This window comes from Talpa europaea (assembly GCF_964194135.1).
Source record: "Talpa europaea genome assembly, chromosome: 6".
NCBI classification, from domain to species: domain Eukaryota; kingdom Metazoa; phylum Chordata; class Mammalia; order Eulipotyphla; family Talpidae; genus Talpa; species Talpa europaea.
The window spans coordinates 40,424,893-40,449,266 of record NC_140072.1 but is presented as its reverse complement, the minus strand read 5'-3'; the positions used below and the strand labels follow the sequence as shown (position 1 = coordinate 40,449,266).

The 24,374-nt window shown below is 51.0% G+C and overlaps 2 protein-coding genes across 2 annotated transcripts in view; both read left to right on the top strand.

Moving 5' to 3' along the window:
* Positions 1-2,347, top strand: part of CNNM4 (cyclin and CBS domain divalent metal cation transport mediator 4) — a gene marked incomplete at its 5' end in the record, with an annotated part of 37,717 nt that extends 35,370 nt beyond the window's left edge. The window contains 2 exons of the mRNA XM_084235672.1: positions 1,498-1,679; positions 1,962-2,347. Of these exons, the coding sequence (XP_084091798.1) occupies positions 1,498-1,679; positions 1,962-2,159 (380 nt within the window). The 3' untranslated portion in view covers positions 2,160-2,347. The remainder of the gene's footprint in view (positions 1-1,497; positions 1,680-1,961) is intronic.
* A 5,120-nt stretch (positions 2,348-7,467) lies between these two features.
* On the top strand, positions 7,468-21,353 carry CNNM3 (cyclin and CBS domain divalent metal cation transport mediator 3; the record flags this gene model as incomplete). The annotated part of the gene is made up of 8 exons (XM_084235447.1): positions 7,468-8,701; positions 14,584-14,727; positions 15,638-15,787; positions 16,115-16,284; positions 16,505-16,601; positions 17,003-17,136; positions 18,191-18,329; positions 21,289-21,353. The coding sequence occupies 8 exons, from the start codon at positions 7,468-7,470 to the stop codon at positions 21,351-21,353; spliced, it is 2,133 nt and encodes a 710-aa protein (XP_084091573.1).
* Between the last annotated feature and the right edge of the window lie 3,021 nt (positions 21,354-24,374).

Below are 24,374 nucleotides of genomic sequence, written 5' to 3'. Positions count from 1 at the left end.
TTTTAATCACAGTGGGAACATAGTGTATTTAGAAAATTGGAAGAACCAGCTGAAAATATTTAACTTCATTACTTAATTTAATTCAGAAACATGCACTTCATATTTTGGGTTATTTCTTTCTAGGGCCTCTGTTTTTGATAGACCATATCTCTAATTTGTGTTGATTTTAAATTCAGTCCCTGTTAACAAGCATTTAATTAAAAGCATTCTATCATTCAAATAATTAATGTGAAATGTTAAGTAATATCCCTGGCATTTCTGTTTTTTTCTAAAACTTAATCAGAGGTGTTACTCAAGTTAGAGTAAGTGATTTTTTTGCTCTTATCCCTCAAAGTATTGCACACTACCCAATCAGAACATCTACACTGTATTTTCTTAGTTTTATGACTGAAGCCTGAAGATAGAGAATTACTCAGTTCATTCACAGTTAAGCCGCATTAGTCATTCAGTTGCTGGATAGCAAATGTTTGTTCACCTCACGGGACTATTTGTTAAACTAGCTAACTTTGTTGTTAGTAATTTATGAAGCAAATCTGTTCATTCCACTTCCCATTTGTTTAAAACAAGTATGTGTGCCTTCACAATTAACTTTATGCATTTCATTGATTTTTTTGAGTGTTCTTAAAAATGAGAGTTAATTATGTACAATAATGTGTGCAGTTATTTTTTCAAAATGAGGGGCTGATATCTTCCTGGTTTGGGTGGAGTCATTCCCTTTGCCTGGTCACCATCCACCGAATGGAGGGCTGTGCTGCCCCTAGTGGTGGGAAGAGGCACCTTCCCACTCCCCAGGCTGCCTCATGGGAGCTGGTCTGGGACCAGCCCTGGGAAATCACCCAGAGAGGGAAGCCTGGAGCTCTGGGGCCCCTACTTCCTGTGGGAGAAACCCACTGTTCCCCTGCCAGGCATGTTGGGGATTCAGCACACACAAGTGAGTAGGACTGTTCCATAAAGAGCAGGTCTTGTGCAGAGCATACTTTTAACCTAAGTGCATTTTAAGGTATGAACAGTGTCATGTTAAAGGGGGAGAGGGGCTGTGTATGTGTAGTGAGAATGCAAACTATACATTCTTCCTTCTAATGTAATTTGAAAGTGTGCAGTTTATGTTCCTTGACATAAGTTGGTATTGAGACAAGGATAGCAGCTTGTCTGCCATGGTAGGTACCCACTGTGTTGTCCTTGACCCATAGTTGCGGGGGGAGGGAGGAATTTTTTAGCCATAAACTTTCTATGTCTGGTTTCTGTTTGCTATTTTGCCTGTTTGTTTCTATAGACTTTTAAATACTTACTCCGCAGTATTTCTTCTAAATAGACTAACTCCTTTGCTTTGGTGAGATCAGACCTTCTGCATTTAGAGCTTCTGTTTATCCTTCAGAATTACTTCCTGTTCCAAGGTGGGGACACCACTCCCTGGGCATCTGTGGCACAGGGTTAAACAAGAGGCTGAGAAAGGGCACCAGGGTGGCTCTTGTTCTTATTGCCCCCCTCTCCCCACAGACCGCTCCCCGCCCCATGCCAGCACCCTCAGTCGCTCAGCTTCCCTCAGTTACCCAGATCGCACGGATATCTCGGGCATAGCTCCCTTGGCAGGCAGCAGCAACCAGTTTGGGAGCTCCATCCTGGGCCAGTACATCTCTGACTTCAGTGTCCGGGCACTCATGGACCTCCAGTATATTAAGGTGAGTGTGTCCCATGACCCTCTCTATGGGTAACACTGTCTTCCTTGTCTGAGGCATTTGGATCACTGACTCAGAATGAACCACCAGTCCAGCATGGAGTGCCCTCATGTCGTTATTCCTGGTCTTCACTCTGTATACGGGCTTCTCCAGTTTCCACCTGGTCATGTCCTCTCTTCTGAGTTCACAGTTCTCATATCTGGCCTAACCCTGTTTTTCCCATCTCTTGAGGTAGGGTTTACCTCCCAGGCCCTGCTCTCTGAACCTTACCCCTTTCTCCTGCAGGTCACCCGGCAGCAGTACCAGAATGGGCTGCTGGCCTCACGCATGGAGAATTGCCCACAGTTCCCCCTGGATGGGTGCACCATCTGCACGGAGAACTTAGCCGAGAAGCCCGAGCTGCCCGTGGTGGATGAGACCACAACTCTCCTCAACGAGCGCAACTCCTTGCTGCACAAAGCTTCCCACGAGAGTACCATCTGACAGGAGGGCCCGGGGTCCCCCGCCATTCCCGCGGGGGCCTCCCCAGTGGGCCCACATGAAGATAGGGAGCCTGTTAGGCCAGAAGGGGTACAGATAGATTGTCTAACTGAGCAGCCAGATGGCCCCCAGCCTGTGGGGGAGCTGGCCTCTGACAGGGACCTCTGAACAGCTCAGAGGTAGTGGCTGCCCAGCCCTGGACTGACTGGCAGGGCGGTGGACCAGCTACCATGAGTTAGTCTGTTTTTTACTGAAAGAATTTCTAAATTTAGGTGCATTGCTCCTCTTTTTAAATATCATTTGGGGAAGGGAATGGGGATGGGAAGACAGGGTTAAGGAATTTTATTTAAAAAAGAAAAAATTTTTTTTTCAAAACTTTAAGAGGGGTAGGCTTTCTCACCCCAGGAAGCAATAGCCATAATGTGCTCCTAGCCTTGACCTCTAGTTTATGTCCCTGACTCAGGGAGCCTGTTCTTCCTCTTCCTCCTCCAGAGGATGAGGGTTTTCTCTTGGGAGGAAGACAGTTCTTCCCAGGAAGCAAAGAACCAAATAGCTCTCAGAATAACTGCCTGGACACCTGCACTGAAGCTGGTCTGATGTTGCTGAGGCCAAGGGATTCTGGGTAACTGATCAGGGATATGCTACAGAGAGGAGCACACCTACTTGTCAATCGCTGGATCCAGGAATTTCTTAGAACTCTGCCGATGGGCTCTCCTGGTGAGTTGGGGCTAGGCTGAGGACTGTCACCCCTATACCCATTGTTTTGCCTCATACTGCTCCTTTGGACAACTCTGTCCTTATAATGGGGTTTAAAGTGTTAGGCAGGGTCTCAAACTTTTAGAATTGGTTGCCCCTGCTCCCCCAGCTTTGCCCTCAACTTCACTAATGGTTTTCCCCTCAGTGGGGAGAACATCTATGTTATAGGTGATTTGTCTGGGATGCTCCTTGTGGTTCCAGGAGGGAATCTGCTGTTAGCAATTACTACCACCCTCTTTGCACCCCACAATAGAAGTCATGTCATTGATCTATGAAGCGCTTCTTTCCAGACTCTCTGCTTCCAATTCCAAAACCCCAGTGACTCTTGGGGACTGAGAACAAGAGGACATGTTGGAAGCCAATCCAAGCAGGTTCTTCATGCCTTTTACTCAATGGCTGAGGCTTACCTGACTTTGTTCACACACTACAGAAGCCAGGAAAGGAGACTTCCCACCTAAAAGACACAACTGGCTGCCCCATTTTCCCCATGTCTGTGTAATCTAGTGTGAAGTGTCATCTTGGCTGTTGCTGAAGTGGTACTGGACCCAAGAGTTCCACCCTTAGAGGGAATCCTGCCCTACCACCTTTTCCCTGAGGCTGAATTCAGCCCTGGTGCAGAGCTCCAGGATTCCTGCTATTGGGAAGGCTGTGGGACTAAGCAGTGTTGGCCCTTTCGTCGGGTGGAACAGGAACTGGAGCCCAAGATGCAGATGTGGGGGACTCTGCAGGTCTTCTGCCTGAATATTATTTATTCACTCCTTTCCTCAACCAGTGGAGTCCTGTCACCGCAAGTGTTCTGCTTTTCAGGTGCCTAGAGATTCCTAACTCTTGGGACCAGGAAATGTCTTGCATCAAGTATGCCTGCCCCTGACCAGTTGTAGTCTTCCCCAGTCACAGAATTTATTCCTAAACGTCTGGAGAGAAGGTGGTGACATCCATGGCTTCTTAGCCAAAAGGAAAAAAGACCAGCTCTTGCCCCCTGTTGGGGGAATCCCTTAGTTTTCTCCAGGAGCAGTCTGCTTTCTGAGTCCACACAGGAACTTGCAAAGCTGTATTCCTGAGGGACCCGGGGGCCAGGTGGAGCAAACCACATTGGCCTGAACCACATGAGTGTGTGTGAAGTAAAGGGAGCAGGTGCGCACACTCCACAGCTACCTCTGCACACACGGTTACTACCAATAGATGGTCTCCCCCCACTTCTTTCCTCCCCTTCTCCATTTATAATCACTTCTTGCAGAGGGTCAGAATTATTTCCAAATATTACTGGTTCGATAACTTCCTCCTCCCAGTGCAATTTTTCACTTCCTATTCCAACCTCTGGTTTCTGGGCTGAGCCATATCTTGGAATTGGCCCATCCCTGCAAGTCTTCCCATGTAAGGGAGACCTTTGCAAATGGCCTCCAAATAGGTAGGCAAGCCACAGCCACCATAGTAAATAACTCATATTTATTTTGCGTAAGATTTTAATTTGTATATTTTTGTGATTTTTTTTGGCATTGTTATATAAGTTTGACTCTCGGGGAGTTTTGTTGTTATGACTCTTGTGTCTTTTGTCACAAAAACAATGATAATATTTGCTAAACAATATATGGAATTTATTTTTGATTGGTAATAAAAATGAAATATGTATGAATCTTGGCGAGTCTACAATTTGAGTTTTGTGAATAATTGGTAATTGTCATAGAGATAGAAGTGGCTGACTGTCACCTGTGACAGGGCAAAGGTCAAGTGTTCTGGGACTGTTTCGAAGCAGAAATATGTTTTCTCCAAAGCCCTTAATACCAGATATTAAAATAGGGACATGTGTTTTCTGTTGCCCCCACACTAGACTAGCACCTATTACACTGAAGGCACTTGATGTGGAAAATTCTCTTTGAATGAGTAAATGAATGAATGATCTTGTAGTAAGATCCATCTGGATGCTATACGGGGAGCATATAGTTTCTATAACCCTGAGCCCAACCTAGGCAAGATGGTCAAGGAAGACTATCTGGAAGAACAGTTTGCAGACTTGAGAGATAGGCAGGAATTAGCTAATGGAGTCACACAATAGTTATAAGTTTAAACTCAAAAATATTTAAGTAAGTCATGAAAATGTCTTGAACCAAGTTGATCATGATCAGTAAGGAAAATGGCCCAGGGAGGATCAATGAGCGACCTGAAGGTCAAGTGACCAGTGCCTCCATTCAAGATAGGACTAACCAGGGGATGTGGGGAAGAACGGTACAAAGCAAAAAAAGCAAGCAGCTCTTGAGGTCTCTATTGTTAACAGAAAATCACTCCTTGAACAGGTTTGTTTGCCCTGTACTGGATTCTTTATCTCTTTGGGTATTGACAGTTTAAATGACCATTTGTGTTTTTCAAGTGTGATCCAATTCTTCTGCCCAAAGTCTTCCCGAGAAAGCTATAGGTGGTTTTTTTTTTTTTTAAAGATTTATTTATACAAAGCAGAGTGACAAAGTACACTGCTGAGGGGAGCAGTGGGCAGCAGGAGAGATCTGCATGCCATGTGGGACCCTCACCTGGCAGCCGGGGATCGAACTGATGCTGCAGAGGCTGTGGGCAGCTTTGCAACCCAGTGCTCAACCGCTGCGCCACAGGGGAGGCCTCTATAGGTTATTTTCCAAGAGCACCTGAGACCAAGGACAAAGTAATATGAAAGGTTAAGTGCCCTGTAGAAATCCATATGGGGTGTAGAAATCCATATGGGGCTTTTCCTGTCTAACCTTTGCAACTGGTTTTTGCTGTTAATATTTTTTCAGACACAACTTTTTCAAGCATGTCTCAGTGTTATTATTTTATCTAATCTTGGAGACAGAAGTGTGCACTAAGGGGACTGAATTCTTTTTTTCTTCAAAGGAAGTATGCTGACCCAGTGGAAAAGCTCAGTAGTGTCATTGCTTTTGCTGGTGGCTAAATCTGCGAGTGGGGCAAACTACTCAAAGTGCATGGCATCATCTCCATAATAAAAAATGGAAACAAGGAGATGTTGGCCAGGTCATGCTGCTGAGTTTATAAAGTAGAACACCACTGCCATCCTTTTAAAGAGTTTTTCCTAACATTTCTTTAGGTCATTTCCAGAGGTATATTCTTTTTCTTTTTAAAGATTTATGCATATGAGAACTGGGGTGTAGGCCAGAGGTGGTGGGCAGTATGAGAGGATTCACCAGAGACAGTGGGGAGCAGAACAGGCAGCTCAACTGACATACACTGCTGAGGGGAGCAGCTGGTGAGACAGAAGAAGCTTATTGAGCCATGTAGGTCAGCTCCCTGGCCCAGGATTGAACCAATGCTGCAGTGGCTGCCCATAGCTTGACAGCCCTGAGACTCCAACCCCTGTGCCACCAGGGAGGCCCTTACTCATTTTTGTACATTACCTTCCACACAAACTTTTCACTTCATGGTGGCCACAGTGCCTATATTTCCTATTTCATGACATAGCAAATGTGTTTCCATAGCAGCCTTCTAAAGATCAGTTAAAATATGTATGTAAACAGTCGTACCAAATGGTCTACTCAGAAAATCTGAAAATACATAAAAAATGTAAAAACAAAAACCAATCTGGGTACTGTGAGAGAGGCCCTGTGAGCAGTTTGTCTATTTTGACATGTAATGCTCCTCATCTGTAATGGAAGAACATTCCATACAGTCAATGGGCCATATTGTCCTGTAAAGTAACTCTCTAGTAAGGATCCTCTTGAGCAGTTGGTTTTGAGAAATTGTTTTCCCAAGGATTATCCAGACGTGGAGTCCGCTGGTCCAGTCATTCTGACAGCTGTCATCTCCTAATACGGTGACCAGGGTATTAGGCAGGTAGTGTTGGAACCCACTTCCCTGCCGAGTCACGCTTCACTTTTCTCCTGTAAAATACTAATAGCATGAAGCAGCTGGGAGGGCCCCACGAGGCAGCCCTCCCGCCCAGAAGGCAGCAAGTTCCTTGAAGGCAGGACAGTGTTTCACGTGCCCAGACGTAACGCAGAGTTCTTCCGTTGATCAAAAACCCCCCTCGACACGCCCTGGGTTTCTGACACCCAGCCACCCGTTTTTCCTTCAGTCCTCCCTGCCCTTTAAGTCAGGGGGCCAGACACCTCTCAGGGTTACGGCCCATTTCCCAGGAAAACGGCACCTCTCCCAGACCCAGACCTTCAGCAGCGCCCGGGCCGCTCCGCCCGCGCCCCGCCGCGACGCGGGGACTTCCCGGAGCGCAGCCCGGCCTCCCCGCGCCAGGGGCCCGCCCGCGGGAACGGGACGCGGCGGAGGCGCCTCAGCTTGCGGACCCGCGTCCTCGGCGTGCCGGCCGCCCCCGACCCCGGGCGCCCCGGGAGCCCGGCCGAGCCCGGCGGGGTGAAGCGCCCCACGCCCCCGGCCCGCCCCACGCCCCCGGCCCGCCCCGAGCTCGCGCGGCGCTTGTTTACTCCCCGGCGCAGCCTAGTACGACCCTGCGGCCCGCCCCCGCCCGCCGACTATTGGCGGAGGAGGCGCCCAGGCGGGCGGCGATTGGCCCGGGGGAGGCGGAGGGTAGGCTGCGCGGGAGGCCGAGCGGGGGCAGCCGGCGATGGCGGCGGCGGGTCGGCTGAGGTGGTTGTTCGCTGCGCTTTGCCTGGGCAACGCCGCTGGGGAGGGGGCGCAGGGGCCGCGGGTGCTGAGCGTCTGCCTGGAGGAGGACGGGGCTGCGGACTCCGGGTGGGCGCGCGGAGGGGAGGCGCCGGGCGCGCGGGCGGAGGCCACCTTCCGCCTGCGCCTCTTCGGCTCCGGCTTCACCAACAGCTCCTGGTCTTGGGTGGCCCCCGAGGGGGCGGGCTGCCCCGAGGGCGGGCCGGCCGCGGCGCCGGAGGAGGCGGCAGCACCCACGGGCGAGTGGCGCGCGCTACTGCGCCTGCGCGCCGAGGCCGTGCGCCCGCACTCGGCGCTGCTGGCGGTGCGCGTGGAGCCCGGCGGCCCGGCGGCCGAGGAGGCGGTGCCGCCCTGGGCGCTCGGCCTGGGGGCCGCGGGGCTGCTGGCTTTGGCGGCGCTGGCGCGGGGCCTGCAGCTGAGCGCGCTGGCGCTGGCGCCCGCCGAGGTGCAGGTGCTGCGCGAGAACGGCTCGGAGGCGGAGCGTGCGACGGCGCGGCGGCTGGAGCCCGCGCGGCGCTGGGCCGGCTGCGCCCTGGGCGCGCTGCTGCTCCTGGCCAGCCTGGCGCAGGCGGCGCTGGTGGTGCTGCTGTACCGCGCCGCCGGGCAGCGCACGGTGCCCGCCGTGCTGGGCGGCGCGGGGCTCGTGTTCCTGGTGGGCGAGGTGGTGCCTGCCGCCGTGAGCGGGCGCTGGGCGCTGGCCCTGGCGCCGCGCGCGCTGGTCCTGAGCCGCCTGGCGGTGCTGCTCACCCTGCCCGTGGCGCTGCCGGTGGGGCAGCTGCTGGAGCTGGCGGCGCGGCCCGGTCGGCTGCGCGAGCGCGTGCTGGAGCTGGCGCGCGGCGGCGCCGACCCCTACAGCGATCTGAGCAAGGGCGTGCTGCGCTGCCGCACCGTGGAGGACGTTCTCACGCCGCTCGAGGACTGCTTCATGCTGGACGCCGGCGCCGTGCTGGATTTCGGCGTCCTGGCCAGCATCATGCAGAGCGGCCACACTCGCATCCCTGTGTATGAGGAGGAGCGCTCCAACATCGTGGACATGCTCTATCTCAAGGACTTGGCCTTCGTTGACCCTGAAGACTGCACGCCGCTCAGCACCATCACCCGCTTCTACAACCACCCACTGCACTTCGTGTTCAACGACACCAAGCTGGACGCGGTCCTGGAGGAGTTCAAGCGAGGTAACGGCTGGGAGTAGGGGAAGGAGGGGACTCGAATGCCAGCCGGTCCCCATCTCCTCCGGGGAGGAGAGGGTCCCACAAGGGCAATGAAACCTCAAGGTGTCTGTTAAAGACAGTGGCTTTGAAGCTCTGAAGGTGACGGTGCTGTAAACAGCAACACCACGTTTCCTGGTAGCCCCCAATTAGAGCCGCTGGGCTGTAACCCCTAATCCCTGGTCATGTTTGGTAGTCCTGGCTTTGTAGCAGGCCCAAACTATTGGATGGAAACTAAAAGAACATAAAATCTCCAGACACCTGGATGCCGTTAGTCTATACTTTCACTATCAGATTAGCTGGCCCTGTGATGTTTGCAGGGCATCATTTTTAAGATCGCTGAGGACAGCTACTGCCCTCCTTAAAACCGAAAGGGGTATGTATGATTTGTAACTAACTTTTCTGCAGGTGTGCAAGAAACTTCCACTTTGATTTCACCAATGGTAACTTCTTGGATGCTGATTTGGTCTCCCTTTGTTGTCTTTTTAATTTTCCCTTTTCTAGCTATGAGTAGGGTCTCTCAAGGACTCCCTTAACTGCACATTTTCACCCTCTCCTTTCACCTTTGTGTCGGTAAAAACTGAGATCCTCCCAATGTGAAGGTGTGGGTTCCTCTGCCTTCCTCTCCATTGTCAGGTATGGGTGTGCTCCCCAGAGCTGGACTACTTCTTGGCTATTAGCCATGTGTCTCAACCCCGAATTCCTGCAGGATGGGCTGAGGGACCCCCAGAACTCTGGGTGGACTTTCCCCTAAAGGCTCATAATGTGATACTGAGAAATAAGCAATACCCCCTGAACTTTGTTGTTGTGGTGAAGTCTCCTGGTCCCAGACCCTCGTGGATGGTGCTTTGTGAGCCTCGGTACTGTCAGGGCTGGAAGGCAAGTTTTCACTAACGACCCTGTTGCTACTGTCTTAGCACTGCTGTGTGCTAGCCACTAGTCGGCGCTCTCCTCCTACATCTTTAATCCTTGCAAGAGAGAGGTGTTCAACAATTGGGCTGTAACTGTATTTGCTTATCTGGACACTAAGTGGGAGTTTTTTTTAAGTAAATTTTCTTTTTTTTAAATATTTTATTTATGTTTTTTGTAGAACTGGGGTGCAGACCAGAGGTGAGGGTGTGTGTGTGAGAGAGAGAGAATTCACCAGAGACAGAGTGGGGAACAGAACAGGCAGATTGACTGAAATACACTGCTGAGGGCAGCTGAGGGCAGCAGCGGGAGCGACAGGAGAAGTCTGCTGCGCCTTGTGGGTCAGCTCCAGGCCATCTCAGTGATAGCAATAGTGCTGAGACTTAACCCCTAGGCTACCAGGCAGGCCCTAAATGGGAGATTTTGAGGGTGGCTCTGACAGCAGTGTTAGACTTTCTTGGGTGCTCCTGGCTGTTTGCTCAGAAAGTGATCTTGCAGCCCTTCACTGTGAAGAGGAGCCCAGATAGAGCCCCCTGGTGGTACATACTCCACCTGTACCACTGTCATCTCTGATACAGTGGTGATTCTGGTGGCCAGCAATGCTGGGGAAGGTTCCATCCTGCCCCTACTACCTCCTAAATAGTGACCCTGGGAAGGCTGAACGTGGTTACCAGTGATTGTGAGCAGAACATGACAGCATCTTAGTGGTTTTCACAGGTCATTGATCAGTGTGGAGACCAATGGTTAGGGGAGTCAAGGTGAGAGGTGATGGCAGCCTGAACAAGGGTATGCAGGGACCTGGAGAGGATATCCTAGGGGACATTTGGAAGTGGAATGGGGGGAATTTGTGGTCAGTTGGGTGGGGGCTGAGGGACCCCCAGGGACCCCCCTCCACCCCAAGAGGGAGGAGTGAGGAAAAGGTCTGCATTTCTCATTTGGTGATGGTGTTGCTCTTTCCTGAGGCAGAGTAAAAGTAGGGAACAGAGGGCCTGGGGTAGGGGGCGGAGGCTGACCCCTAAGAGGCAGTTGATGTGAAATGCAAGTGAAACACCTGAGCAGGAGGTAAAGACCTGGATGTCAGTAAGCCACTTCTGTGGGCTGGAGCAAAAAGCTTAAACCTCAGGGGCCCAAGCATGTAAGGGGCAGAGGCAGCAGAGGAGAGCCAGAGGTGCAGCATGCCAAGGAAAGAGACTGCAAGGGAAGGAGAGTGATTGGCAGAGGAGGCCAACATTGCTTCCTTTGGCTCTGGCAACCAGACTGCCCTGGACTTTTGCAAGAGCAGATTTGATGCCATGGTGTGGGGTGATCAGGGAGTGAATGGGGCATGAAGAATAAATGGCCTTCTGTGAACTGGAGCTGCGAAGCCAAAGCCAGAGGGCAGTGGCTAGGAGAGGATGGGCGGGGGAGGCAGTCCTCTGCTCTTTGGTTTTAAGATGGGTGAGTGGGGTGGGTTTAGGTTTAAATGCTCACAGGAAGGCCACAGTATAAGTTGCTCCTGTTTTGGGGTGGTAGCCTTGGAGCCGCCCTGGCGAATCAAGCAGGTTTCCTGCAGCCTGATGCTGGCCTGGAAGCTGCCTGCGACAGCGTGCTGAAAAGTCTCTGGATTATTGTGGGGGGGGGAGGGATTTGCAGTCTGGAGGGTGAATGGGGAGCTCTTCAGTTTTTCTTGACTTCCTCACTCTTGTGGTGAGTGAGGATCATTCTCGGGGCAAAATGGCCACATCTTTCCTGTGATACCCTGAGCGTTCTCTGCTTTTCTTGGCAGACACCATTATTTATCCTCGTTAAAGTCCTCTTGGGCCTCACCCCCTTTTTCACCCTGTGCTCATGAACGTAGGGCGATTGCTGCGTTCAGGGCAGGTGGGGTTTTAGACACCAGTTGCCTTCTCTCCACTTGGCTTGTGTGCATGAGATGGTGGTGCCCTTGGACTTGCCTTCAGCTAGAATCTCTGACATCTTGGCAGCCAGCATTCTGGGCCCTATTCTTGTTGCTCCTTCAGCGTTCTGGAACTTTATAGTCTGGTGAGGCTCTCTCCATTTAAGTGTGAACTTGAGAAGACATACCAATTTTGTGCTGGCATGCCAGAAAGACACACTGTTCAAGGACATTCAACCAGGAGAAGAATTAGGATGGAAGAGCAATGCAGTCACTGCTTGTTTGACTGTCAGTAACCAAAGGATTGCCACAGCTCTGAGAGGTGTTAACATGGTACTTTCCTTTTAGGACATACTTCACAAGCAAGGCAGGGGAACTTAAACTCCGGCTGTATTATTAGGATCACTCTAGAAACTAGGCATCATGGAAGAGTCATTTATTATCCATATAATATGCGTATTCTTGAGCCTGGTCCCTGGAATTTAAACTGTAGAGTGTTTTCAGGGCTTCCTGTTTGATATTGGCAGATGTGTCATCTGCACTCTCCCTTGTGGCTCTTTAGAACCTGCTCAGGGCCTATCTTGGGGGGCTGTGTAGGGCCTCCAGTCAGCCTCCATATTTTGAGACTGTTCTAATCTATCAGGTGAGAATAGACTTGAATCCCTCCAGCCACCCTTTCACTCTATACCCCTACTATTTTATTATGTTGCTTTCTGGACCCCTCAAACCATTGTCTTGACATGAAATCACATGACCATTGCTTTAGTGGATCTCCCAAGGACCCTGTTTTCTTGTATTCACTATTGATCCACCCGAGAGCGGCAGGTCACTGAGAAACTTGTGCTTATTTTGAGAGCACGTGAAACATTAATCCATTCTGATAGGTAACCTGTCATAGACTGACTTCCTAGAAGAAGTGAGCTGAAATGGGTCCTCTTTGCTCTCAGATAGCCATCCAGAACCTGGGCTTTGATTCCTGGAATACCAAAAGACTGCTGACCTAAATAAACTGTATGGTGAGCCCTTGGCCTTCCTACTGTGACCTGACAGCTACGGATTGTGTGACAGGCCTGCATGACCCTGTACAAATGACACCTGCCTGCAGGGTGCCAGGCGAGCTATTCCCTCTGCAAACACCGAGGAGTAGAAGGCATCTAGAAATGCTGCCTTCCTCATTTAGTGCCTCTGTCTCAGCAGGATGAACAGTTCTCCAGGGGCCCCTGACTTTTTCCTTCTGGAAACCAGGACACAGTGTGGTCATTTCCACTTTTAATTTTTGTCCAAGGATATGAGAACTTCTTGAGGCACGATGCTTTCTGTTCTGTAGACGGGCCCTGTGCTGAAGAGAGGAAGCTCCTGGGCCCTTGGGAAGTCACCCAGAGGGCAAGGGTCTCGTCAGTTTCCACCTGCTGTTCTTCTCAGTGGCAGACACTTAAGCGTGGTGGCTTAAGAGGTGCACTCTGGCATCAGCTGCTCCGATTTGAAATCTGGTTTTGCACTTGGGCAGGTTGTTGAACCTCTTGTGGTCTCAGTTTCTGTGAACTGTAACCTTGGAATAACATATGCCTCAGAGTGGTTGGAGGATACAGTGTGTTAATGAATCAAGTGCTTGGATGCACAAGTTTTTTGCATTTTAACATGTCTGCAGTCAGGACGCGTTTGATAGTTGATGTCATCTTAGATTGGCTAAAATACAGTAAATCTTATATTACTCTTTTTCAGCCTCATTCCTTTTTCGTCTGGTTAGTAGTCTAGTAATAACAATAATAGTAAATAGCTTTAGCTTGATTCTTGACAGTTTCATTTTATCCAACTTTGGAGCTGAGATCTTCTTGCACCTGACTTAGACACTGACAGCGAGGCAGGACATGCTGAGTAGTACAGTGTATTTCTAGACCCAGGGTATGATTTAGACAAAGAAGTTAATTTTTGCTCTATCAAAAGATTTGTGATGCAAGTGTCCCCTGTATGTGCAGGTCCAGGCCAGCTTTTACCCTGTGCTTTTCTCACTAGGAGCAAAGAGGGCATGGCTGGGATGAGCTCGCTCTCAGCCTGTGTCCTAGACCTGCCCAGCCCAGCCTAGCAGCCACCACCCGCATGTGTCTGTTGAGCTCTTGAAAGGTAGCTAATGTGAATTGAGATGTGCTGTGAGTGCCAGACACACAGATTTCAAAGACTTAGTACGCAAAAAGTAAGTTATCTATTGACATTTTTATATTGACTGCATGTTGAAGTGATATTTTGGTTATGCTGTGTTGATTATATTGTTAATTAATTTTGCCTGTGTCTGTGTTTCAGTGTAGCTAAAAACATTGTAAACTACATGGGTGGTCATGAGGCTGGCGTTCTGTTTCTTTTAGACTGGCTAGAAAGGTTTAGAGATGAAAAGCACTTACTGAAGTTTCCCCAGCTCTCTGAGCTGGGCTTTTTACAGATGTATTTTTCCTCGTTAAGCAAACAAGCAAAACAAATAGGAAGCTAACATGAGAGAGACAGAGAGGAGGAAAATGAAGAGTTCTAGCCTGCTGCTCTCCCACACAGTTCAGGTTCTGACTGGCCAGTTGCCATTGACCTTCAGGCTCTTGGATGACTTTCATGGACTGTGGCTTCTGGAAAATAAAGGGTAGCTTTCAGAACTGGGAAAATCCACCTGAGAGTCAGGTCAGGTTTAGACTGTCCAGGGGGGCCTGTGTTCTGGAGTTGGTGTCCTTGTGTCTGGAGTCAGCTGCTTTGTAAGCACGTGTTCTAGTCTGTGGACTGGATACGTCATTGTCTGGGCCTTGCTCGCAGCGTGGAGTTGCACAGACTCCAGCTCACTGCCGGGTGGCCTTGTGAAGGTGAAACGGGCTCCGAGATGTGGGCACCGCATATGTTCCAGTGAGGCTGGTCCTCAGAAGCATGTTGAGAGTCTTAAGCAGAAACCTTAGGAAGCGTCTTACCTAGTGCCTGGCACCTTGTGGGAATGTGGACATCACCTTCTGTCTTATCGGTGGGCTGGTACGAGACGGGACAGAAAGGATGGGAGACCCCTGCAAGCTGTGACATGAGCACCTCCTCCCCCCAGGGAAGTCGCACCTGGCCATTGTGCAGAAGGTGAACAATGAGGGTGAAGGTGACCCCTTCTACGAGGTGCTGGGCCTGGTCACCCTGGAGGACGTCATTGAGGAGATCATCAAGTCCGAGATCCTGGACGAGTCTGAAGACTACCGTGAGTTTCCGCCACTGGCACTTCTCCTTGGCTGGTCTTTCATGCTTGCTGGATATGTCTGTATCAGAGGGTGGCGGCTCTCTGGTCGGCACTGGTCCCTAGAAGACCCTGTCTTCCTTGCCCAGTACTGTCCCCTGGCCAGAGAGCTCATACCTCTGCCTGGATGCAGAGCCAGCCTGACTTTTGGGTCTCTCTCAACAGCTGTGCTACCTGTTTTCTCACTCAGTAAGGGAGGTCTCTGCTCTTCAAGGGTCTTTCCCAGTCTCTCTTCCTTGGTCCTTCTGCTTTCTCATCTTCTTTTGTAAATTACAGAAGTGTCTTTGCAAAGTACCCTGTTCTTTACTATGGGAAGGGTCTTTCTAAAACATGATCCTGGAGCTTGTGATTGTGTCTTAGGGTGATGACTGAGGTCTGCAAGGCAGACGCAAGAACTGTTTGATGGCTGGGACCTCATACCCCTGTGTGCTATTAAGTGAATTGTTTGCTTACAAGTCTATCCCCCAAAATGCAGCTTCTTTTCATTGGTTCCTTAGACTGCCATAGGCCCAGGTTAGCTGCTGCTGTTTCACACCAGTAATCCTCAGACACGTGCTTCCCAGTGAGGTATCTCTTAGCACATGTCTTTGCTGTCACGTGAGCACTATCTTCCTCCCAACTCAGGGCAGGGCACAGGCGCTTCCAGTACTCCCTCACGTCATAGCTGGAACGTGGGCCACTGTTCACTCTGTCCAGGATCACTGTGTGGTAGGAATGGCAGGTGCCATCAAGGGAGCAGAGCCCAGGAGGTCTCCCCAGAGCTCTGGTGTGGTGCTGTCTCTCTGCCCTTGGGAGCCTGGAGCAGGCTGCATGCCCCTTTGTTGTGTTGAATGGAGGGTTGCTGGTGCCTGAACTGGCCCTCTTACTGTCCTAGGAGACACCGTGGTGAGGAAGAAGCCTGCTTCTCTGAGCGCCCCTGTCAGGCGGAAAGAGGAATTCTCCTTGTTCAAGGTGTCTGATGATGAATATAAAGTGAAAATCTCACCTCAGCTGCTCTTGGCCACCCAGCGCTTCCTTTCCCGAGGTGAGGGTGGACCTTGTCCCTGCTCTCTTGCTCACCTCCCGTGGGTCAGGAGACCCCCAGGACAGATGCCAGCTGTTCCGTGCTTCTCTCTGCAGCCCTGTCAGCATCTCGGGTCACCTGAGAGGCGACTCTCCACCAGGTGACCGAGGGCCAGGGCCAGGGCACCTCAGCTGGGCGGGTGTTCGTGCCGGCGCAGCCTCTTGCGTTGGGGCGGTGACTTGGCTCACCGCTGGCCACAAAAACCTGGGCAGCAGCAGGAGTCGGGTGTGGTTATGCAGGCCTCTCTCGGCCCAGTGGACACCGTCCCTTTTTTCCACCACGGGACAGAGGTGGATGTATTCAGCCCACTGCGAATCTCTGAGAAGGTCCTGCTGCACCTGCTGAAGCACCCCAGCGTCAACCAGGAAGTGAGGTTTGACGAGAGCAACCGCCTGGCTGCCCACCATTACCTGTACCAGCGCAGCCAGCCGGTGGACTATTTCATTCTCATCCTGCAGGTAACTGGGAGCCCAAACTGGAGTCTCCCACTTGCTCAGAAAAAGTAGGGAAGGGTCTGAGAAGAGGGGAGGAACACCTGGAGCATCGTTTGGATACACGCTCCCTGAGTAATTGGGGTTGGTGCTTTCTCCTTGTGCTCTCTTCTGGCAGGAAAGATAATCTGTCCACATCTGTGTCTCTCCTGCCCCTCCTCCCTCCCCCTTTCCCTACACCTCCCAGGGCAGGGTTGAGGTGGAGATCGGGAAAGAGGGCCTGAAGTTCGAGAACGGGGCCTTCACCTACTATGGAGTGTCTGCCCTGACGGCACCATCCTCGGGTAAGCTGCAGCCCCTCCTGGAGCAGAAGGCGGGGTCCGCTCCTGGGCTGGCAGTGCCTGACCCGCTTCTGGTTGTGGCTGAGACTCCCCAGTGCCTGGGATTCTATCTAGCCTTCCCTTCCGCAGAGCCCGCATCTCCTACAGGGTGGTGTGCTCTGGGCCTTGCTGCCTCTCAGGGGCAGCATTCCTTCAGGGCTTATCTCTGCTGCCCTTCCCCTCCCTGCGGTACCTTTCCCAGAGGAAGTGTGTATGGTCTTTTCAAAGTCATGGCCATATTCCTTTTCCAGGGTGATTTGTGGGGTGGATCTTGGAGGCTATGTGGATGTTTCCATGGTGGCAGCGGGCAAGGGCTGCCCAGCTGCCAATGTGGCTTCCCTGTCACTGATTGTTCATTTCCATAGTTCACCAGTCTCCAGTGTCCTCGCTCCAGTCTCTCCGCCAGGACTTGCAGTCTGAGCCTGTCGATGGCACCCGCGTGTCCTCATACTGTCCTGACTACACTGTGAGAGCCCTCTCGGACCTGCAGTTCATTAAGGTGACCACGCCACTTATTGGTCCTGGCTTTTTTCTTTCTTTTTTTTTTTAAAGATTTATTTATTTATGCATACAAGAGCTGGGGTGCAGGCCAGAGATGTGGTGGGTGAGAGGATTCACCAGAGACAGAATGGGGAACAGAACAGGCCGATCAGCTGAAATATACTGCTGAGGGGAACAGTGGGTGAGACAGGAGAGGTCTGCTGCGCCATGTGGGTATCTCCCTGGCTGGGGATTGAACTTGTGCTGCAGTGACTGCAGATAGCTTCATTGTGCTGGGTCTTAACCCCTTGCACCACCAGGGAGGTCCAGTCCTGGCTTTTTTTTTTTTTTTTAAATAACAAATATTTCATTTTTTTTTAAATGATTTTTTTTTTTTTTTTTTTTTTTGAGATTTACTTATTTATACAAGCACTGGGTACAGTCAGAAGCGCGGGAGGGCGAGAGAATTCACCAGAGCCAGAGTCAGGAGCAGAGCAGGCAGACTGACGAAATACACTGCTGAGGGGAGCAGCGGGCGGCAGGAGAGGTCTGCGCGCCATGTGGGACCCTCCTCTGGTGGCCGGGGAGCAGCCGGGGATCGAACCGGTGCTGCAGAGGCTGTGGGAAGCTCCGCAACCCAGCGCTCAACCGCTGTGCCACCGGGGAGGCCTCCAGTCCTGGCTTTTAATCAGCTTTGTGTCTCCAAGGACTAGACTAGCTGGTCACAAATTTGTGTGGATTGAGAGTAAATTTTCACTGGTTCCCAGAGCAAATCCTTGTACTTGCCCTGAATGATGGGTGATCTTGGTTCCCTGGAGGCCCCTTTGGTCACTGTTGGTCTGGTCCCACCTCCGGGCCTGTGAACTCAGTTTCCTCTTGAGATCTGAACACGCACTCCTTGACTATTCTTCTCTGTCCTTAACTAGTGTAAAGTCCTTCCTTTCTTTCTTCCTGCCATGTGTGACTCTCCCAGTTGGTCCAGGTACTTGTGGGCAGGAGGGGGCAGTGTGACCTCACCTCCTTCACTTAGCTTCCCAAGTTGTACCTGCCTCCTAATGCTCTCTGTCCTGCAGGTCTCGCGGCTGCAGTACCTCAATGCACTCCTGGCTACCCGGGCCCAGAATCTGCCGCAGTCCCCTGAGAGCTTGGACCTCCAGGTCATCCCAGGCAGCCAGATCAGGCTACTTAGTGACAAGACGGCTGATACAGCGGGTGAGCACCGAGTGATCACATCCACACATGTGTCCGCCCACAGTGTGCGTGTGCCCTCGGTCAGTCCATGCTGCCCACACATGTGGGCTTACTCTGCCCTATGTTCTTTTCTCCCATCGTTCTGTTTCTCCCCTCTTGTTGATTTTCAGTAGGCCAGCTGATCCTGAGTTACAGAGCTCTTAGCATTTAAAGTAGGGTAATTAAGTCAACATTTTCTCTCCATGGCCTGCTAGGATGGGTTGATTTAATCAGAGAATAATTGTTATGTGGGAATGTGATCAAGTTCAAACATTCTTTTAGCCATTTAGGATTGGGTCTCACCTGGGAAGTGAAACTTTGGGTCACCAGTGGGCCCCACAAAGAAGGCAGATAGCTGGTGATACCATCCCAGAAACAAAGGCATTTGGGCAGGTCAGGCTGATAATTGGGCATGCCCTTTCCATCCGGCACTCCATGTGAGCAGGATGATAACATTGGTAGAAACAGACTTTGCAATGTATGGTAGCAAACCCCACTCTCTGTGTCAGGCATCTGTGAAGGAGTGGGCTTGGGGTAGGAGCGGTAAAAAGGGAATTCAAGGAATTCTCTTGTCTTACTTATAAAGGAACTTTTGTTCTGATTTAAGCTCCCAAGATGGGGTCAGAGATACTTCAGGGCTTGTGCTCCTGGTGGAGCTGGCGGGGCCTGTGGAGAGATTGGGGAGGAACTGCACATCCTCTCCACACACCCTCCCCTCACAGCGTGAACGTGGGCTCTCCGTGAACTGTACTAAGCACTTTCCTCGACTTAGCTCATCTAAGAAAACTTGTGCAGTTGAGAGTAGATAGTTTTTGTGTCTGTTTTACAGACGAGTAATTGGAGGCAGAGAGAAATGTTTTTTGAGGCCTTGTGAGTGCCCTTGACCTCTGGGCTCTGGTGGTGGTACTGAGACCCACACTTGAGAATACAAACATGTATTTATAATAGAAATGTACTTTCTGAGAGGTGATGTGCAGGTGCAAGGGACAGAGACCCTCTCGCCCTGGGTTCCCTGGTGGCTCAGCCTCTGTGCACTCCATCCAGGGTGGGAGGGAGCCACCATGGTGCTGGGCTGGGCCTGGGTCACAGCCCTGTCTAGGGGTTGTGCACTTCCCAGGTGCTGCTCTGCCTGAGGGCCGATGATGTTTCCCACTGTGATGTTACTTTATTTTGTGAGGCACCCCTTGTACAGAGGGTCACACCATCCCATTTATATTTGGGTCTCAAAAGCCCAGCTATTTTGATTTTTTCAAAACCTGCCCCTTTTAGTTTTGGTTTTCTCACACATGAGCCTCTTCTGGCTTCCTCTGCTACACAGATGGCATGTCTTCTATCAAAGGACACTTAAATCTATTGATAAGAATGATGGCTTCCCCTCATGTCATCCCTGGCTTCAGCCACTCACGGGACGGGCCTGTAGGGACTACTCTGAGGGGCGCCGTGGCCATCTGCTTCTCCACAGTGCATCACCAACCCTGGGGGACATCCAGGCACAGGGCATCTATGGCCAGAATGATGGTTATTTTTTCTCAATGCAGCGTGGCACTTGTCTCCAGTAGGCTCGCCTGCTGTCTTTGCCTCTGCTCCTTGGGTCTTGCCGTAGTGTGTCTCTGTAGCCTGACACTTCCCTGCCCAAGAGCACATAGTGCTGCTGAACGCACGGAGATGTGTGCCCTGGGTCACTGCTTAAGTGTTGCAGGTCAGAGCTGTGCCCTGGGTCACTTTGGTCCTAGGTTCCCTGGCAGAAAAGTATCTTTCTTGAAGTGCCGGGAAGGCACAGTAATTTTGAACTTCCTACAGCAGAGCTTGACAAACTGATACAAGAGCAAATCGGGCCAGCTGCCCTGTCCTTCTAAATAAAATTTTATTGGAACCTGACATTTGTTGGCAGGTTGTTATGACTGCCTTTGAGCTACAATAGTGGAGTGGAGTAGCTGTCACAGGGACCTATGACCTGCAGAATCTAAAATATTGGCCCTTTACAGAAACAAGTTTTCTGACCCCTGGCCTGCCGTTTCAAATTTAGAACCACTCCTCAACGTTGCTCATTCACAGAACTGGCTTCCGGAGGGAAGCCAGTCGGAAAACTGGGCGCCTGAGGGATGTCACTCTGATTGCTGGGCGCCTGGTCCCCATCTTGTACTGAGTGGTAGGGAATGGAGTATGTACCACCCTTGACCCTCCTTGCCCTGCGAGTGCCCATCCCCGTGATGCTGCCCAAGCAGAGCAGCCTGGCCGTTCCGGCTCAATAGCTTGTCTCCTCTGTCTCTCTCTCTCTGCTGTCTAGCCTTCCCCGTAGACCTTTCCCTCTTTGGCACATTTGGAAACTGCAGTTGATAAATGACTGTGGACTAGTGAGCATTTTTTGTTTTCTCAAAACACCTAAGGTAAATATCTTCCCTTTCCCTTTCTCTTTGATTTCCTTCCCCAGAGGGTTAGTTGCTGGGAGGAGCACTGCACACTGCTCCCCCAGACTGGGAGGCATTTTTCCACAGGGGTGAGTGGGTGCTTCCTGTCCTTTATTGCCACTTTTCATTCTGGAAGACAGGAGGAATCTGCAATACCTGCTCGAAAAGCTCCGAAAGCTAAAGGCCTTGAAAGCTAAAGCCTCCTTGCGCACAGGTGCTTTGCTGTCTAGTGTAGGATCCCTTCGCCCACCTTTATGACCTGGGTCTCCTGTGGGCAGAACGCAGACCCATGCTCCCCAGCCTCAGCGGTGAGGCCTGCCCTCACAGGGCTAGTCTCTTGAGGGGCAGAGGCCAGGTGACCATGTTCCCAGCTGCTCACTCCTAGTTTTGCCTGGATACTGCTCCACGTGTCCTGAGGCTCCTCTGCCCTCCCTGCCCCTTTCTGTCCTGTGGGAGGATCTTAGCTCTAGGTGTTGACAGGACCTGCTCCCTTCACTGGCTGATGTTAATTCTTCTTCCCCTCTCTCCTCTAGGGCCCAACCACAGCAGACCCGGTCTCCCAACAGAGGAGAGCCCAGGGCGGAACCCAGGAGTTTAACTGCTTTCCAGGCAGCCCCAGGTCTGGGGAATGGACAAGCACCTGGGGAACTGGAGAAAGCCGAGGAGTAACTTCCTAGCAGCCCGTCCCCATCCCTTCCGGGCCACGTTTTAGATGGCCCTTAGAGGTGTAGTTCCTGGGCGGTCCTCAGAACCAGGTGTCAGCGCCAGGAACCTCCAGCAGGCTCTGTCCTCCTTTAGGATGGGGCTCAGCCAAGGCATAGCTCTCCAGACCTGCTTCTGGAAGGAGTGAACGGAGCCCCATCCACTCCAGCCCCCAGGGCACAGCCTTCTCCCTGTGACAGTGCAGAGTATTTATACCTCTTGTGGCCAAGCCATGAGGTGGGTGCACAATGACGGCCTTCACGAGGTTGTGTCCTGTCCTCGCTTTGCTTTAATTTGCCAACCTTCTGCTGCTGGCAGCACTTTTTGAACAACCGAGAGCACTCGTTTGGGCTGGGATTCAGATCCGTTGCCTTGACCATGGTGAACTTTTTGGGGTCCCTTATGATACTGTGCTTCAAAGCATATGCCCCAGCCGACTTCATGTGCCAAACCTGGAAACATAAGTACCCACAAGGTGTTCCACTAGCCCCTCCTGTGGAGGTTGCTTTCCAGACCCCTTCTGGAGCCCTGAGCGAGCAAGCTAGCCCCTGGGGACTGAGGAGGCCTGCTCTTTCTGCTTCTCCTCTGCCTGTCTTGCTTAGTTGCCACTAACAGTATTGTCATTTTTTGTGTTCTAAGAGGAGTCACCCATGGGAGGAAGGGATCTTTCTGCTGCTCCTTTTCTCCCTTGTCAAACCTAGGGAGAGTGACCAGCTGTCAGCTGTTTTCTGTTCCTTCTTCCCGGGCCTCATTGGAGGTGCTACATGGCTGCAATGTGCGTGGAGAGCAGGGAGGGAGAGGGAGAGACTGGTAGATCCCCATCACCTTTCTAAAGGAAGACCCATCCTATTTTTGAAATATTTCAAGCTTTTTGCTTTGTTCATGTTCCTAGCTGTGGGATTTTAGAGAACTGTGAACCCGAAGGCACTTGCCTTTTTCTTCTGGCTTACCTGTATATTCACCTTCCACACTTCAGCTGTGTGGAAACCTAGACATCGCAGGGACCTAGGAGCATAGCTTGGATGGGGAAGGAGGAAGATTTCTGGACCTTTCTCCAAGGAATTTGGGTTCTTCAAAGGTCCAAGAACAATGATGTGTTCTTTAGGAGTTGCTCTCAAGGAATTCACTCCAATAGTAAGCCCAGGTGGGAAATGTACTTTGAAAATCATCTCTTTCCAGACAGTGGTTCTTAACTTTGGCTGCACGTTGGAATCACCTGGCAGATTAAAATATTGATACCTCCGGCCTTCTATTCTGATTCAGTCAGTTTGAATGTCAGCATTTTATGTTTTGGATTTTAGATTCTCAGGGGGGTTTCACATTCCCTTCACTCAGCTTCTGTTAATGTTAACATCTTAGAACCTTGGCAATCTGTCAAAACTAAAAAATTAACCAAACTATTAACTAAATTACAGACTTTATTTGGGTTTTACCAGTTTTTCGATGTTTTTTTCTGTTGCAGGATCCAAACCAGGATACCAAGTTCCGTTTAGAGTTACTACTGCTCTTTTCCTTAGTAGTTATTTTTAAATAATTAGATTCATAGGAAGTTGCAAAGATAGAGCTCCCATATCTGCTTCGCCTAGTTTTCTCATCGATGACGTCTTACTTAGTGGTAATACAGTATCAAGACCAGGAATCTGACACTGCTGCACTGTGGTGTGTAATTGATGTCATCTCAGCAGGTGGATTTGTGTATCTGCCCCCCGCGGTGCAAATCCAGAGCTGACCCTTCACCACACATCCCCCGTACTCCTTAGAGTCACAACACCCCCTCTGCCACCAGCCCTAATCCCCAGCAACCACTGATCAGCTCATCATCTCTATGATTTTGTCATTTCTAGGATGTTGCATAAGTGGGATGTAGCCATTTGGGATTGGCTTTGTCCACTCAGCATAATATTCTGGAGGCGCGTCCAGCTTGTTGTGTGTGTCAGTGGTTGGTTCTGTGATATTCCATGGCATACTCACTGTCTCATTTAAGGACGTCTGGGTGTTTGCCAGTTTTGGCTCTTCCAAATAAAGCTGCTATGAACATTCCTTAGATTTCGTGTACACATTGGTTTTCTTTTCTCTGAGATCCATGTCCAGGAGTGCATCACTCAGTCATGTGATTGTGGGTGGTTGCATACTGACAGACTTCAGAGGGCTGCAGCCCTCAGTGATGTGTGAGTGACCCAGTTTCTCTGAATTCTTGCTGGCGTTTGGTGTGTTGCTGTTTTTCATCTTGGCCATTTCCGGGAAGAGTGGTTTTCATTTGCATCTCCGTAATGGCCAGTGAATGTCTTTTCACATGTATATTTCACTTCATGACATATCTGTACATGTCTTCTGTCCTTTTCCTATTTTTTTTTAAAGATTTATTTATTTATAAATACAAGAGCTGGAAATACACTGCTGAAATACAATACTGAAGTACACTGCTGAGGGGAGCAGTGGGTGAGTCAGGAGGGGTCTGCTGCGCCGTGTGGGTTGCTCCCTGGCCGGCCGGGATTGAACTCGTGCTGCAGAGGCTGCAGATTGCTTCATAGTGTGGTGCTTAACCCTTGCGCCGCCAGGGAGGCCCTTTTTTCCTATTTTTTTTTTAAACTGTTGAGATTTGACAGTTGTTTGTATATTCTAAATATTAGTCCTGGGCCTCCCCGGTGGCGCAGCGGTTGAGCACTGGGTTGCGAAGCTGCCCGCGGCCTCTGCGGCGCCGGTTCGATCCCCGGCTGATCCCCGGCCACGGGAGGAGGGTCCCACATGGCGCGCAGACCTCTCCTGCCGCCCACTGCTCCCCTCAGCAGTGTACTTCGGTCCTTCTGCCTGCTCTGCTCCCTGCTCTGGCTCTGGTGAATTCTCTCACCCTCCCTCGCTTCTGACTGTACCCAGTGCATGTATAAACAAACACAAACAAAGAAAGAAAGAAAGAAAT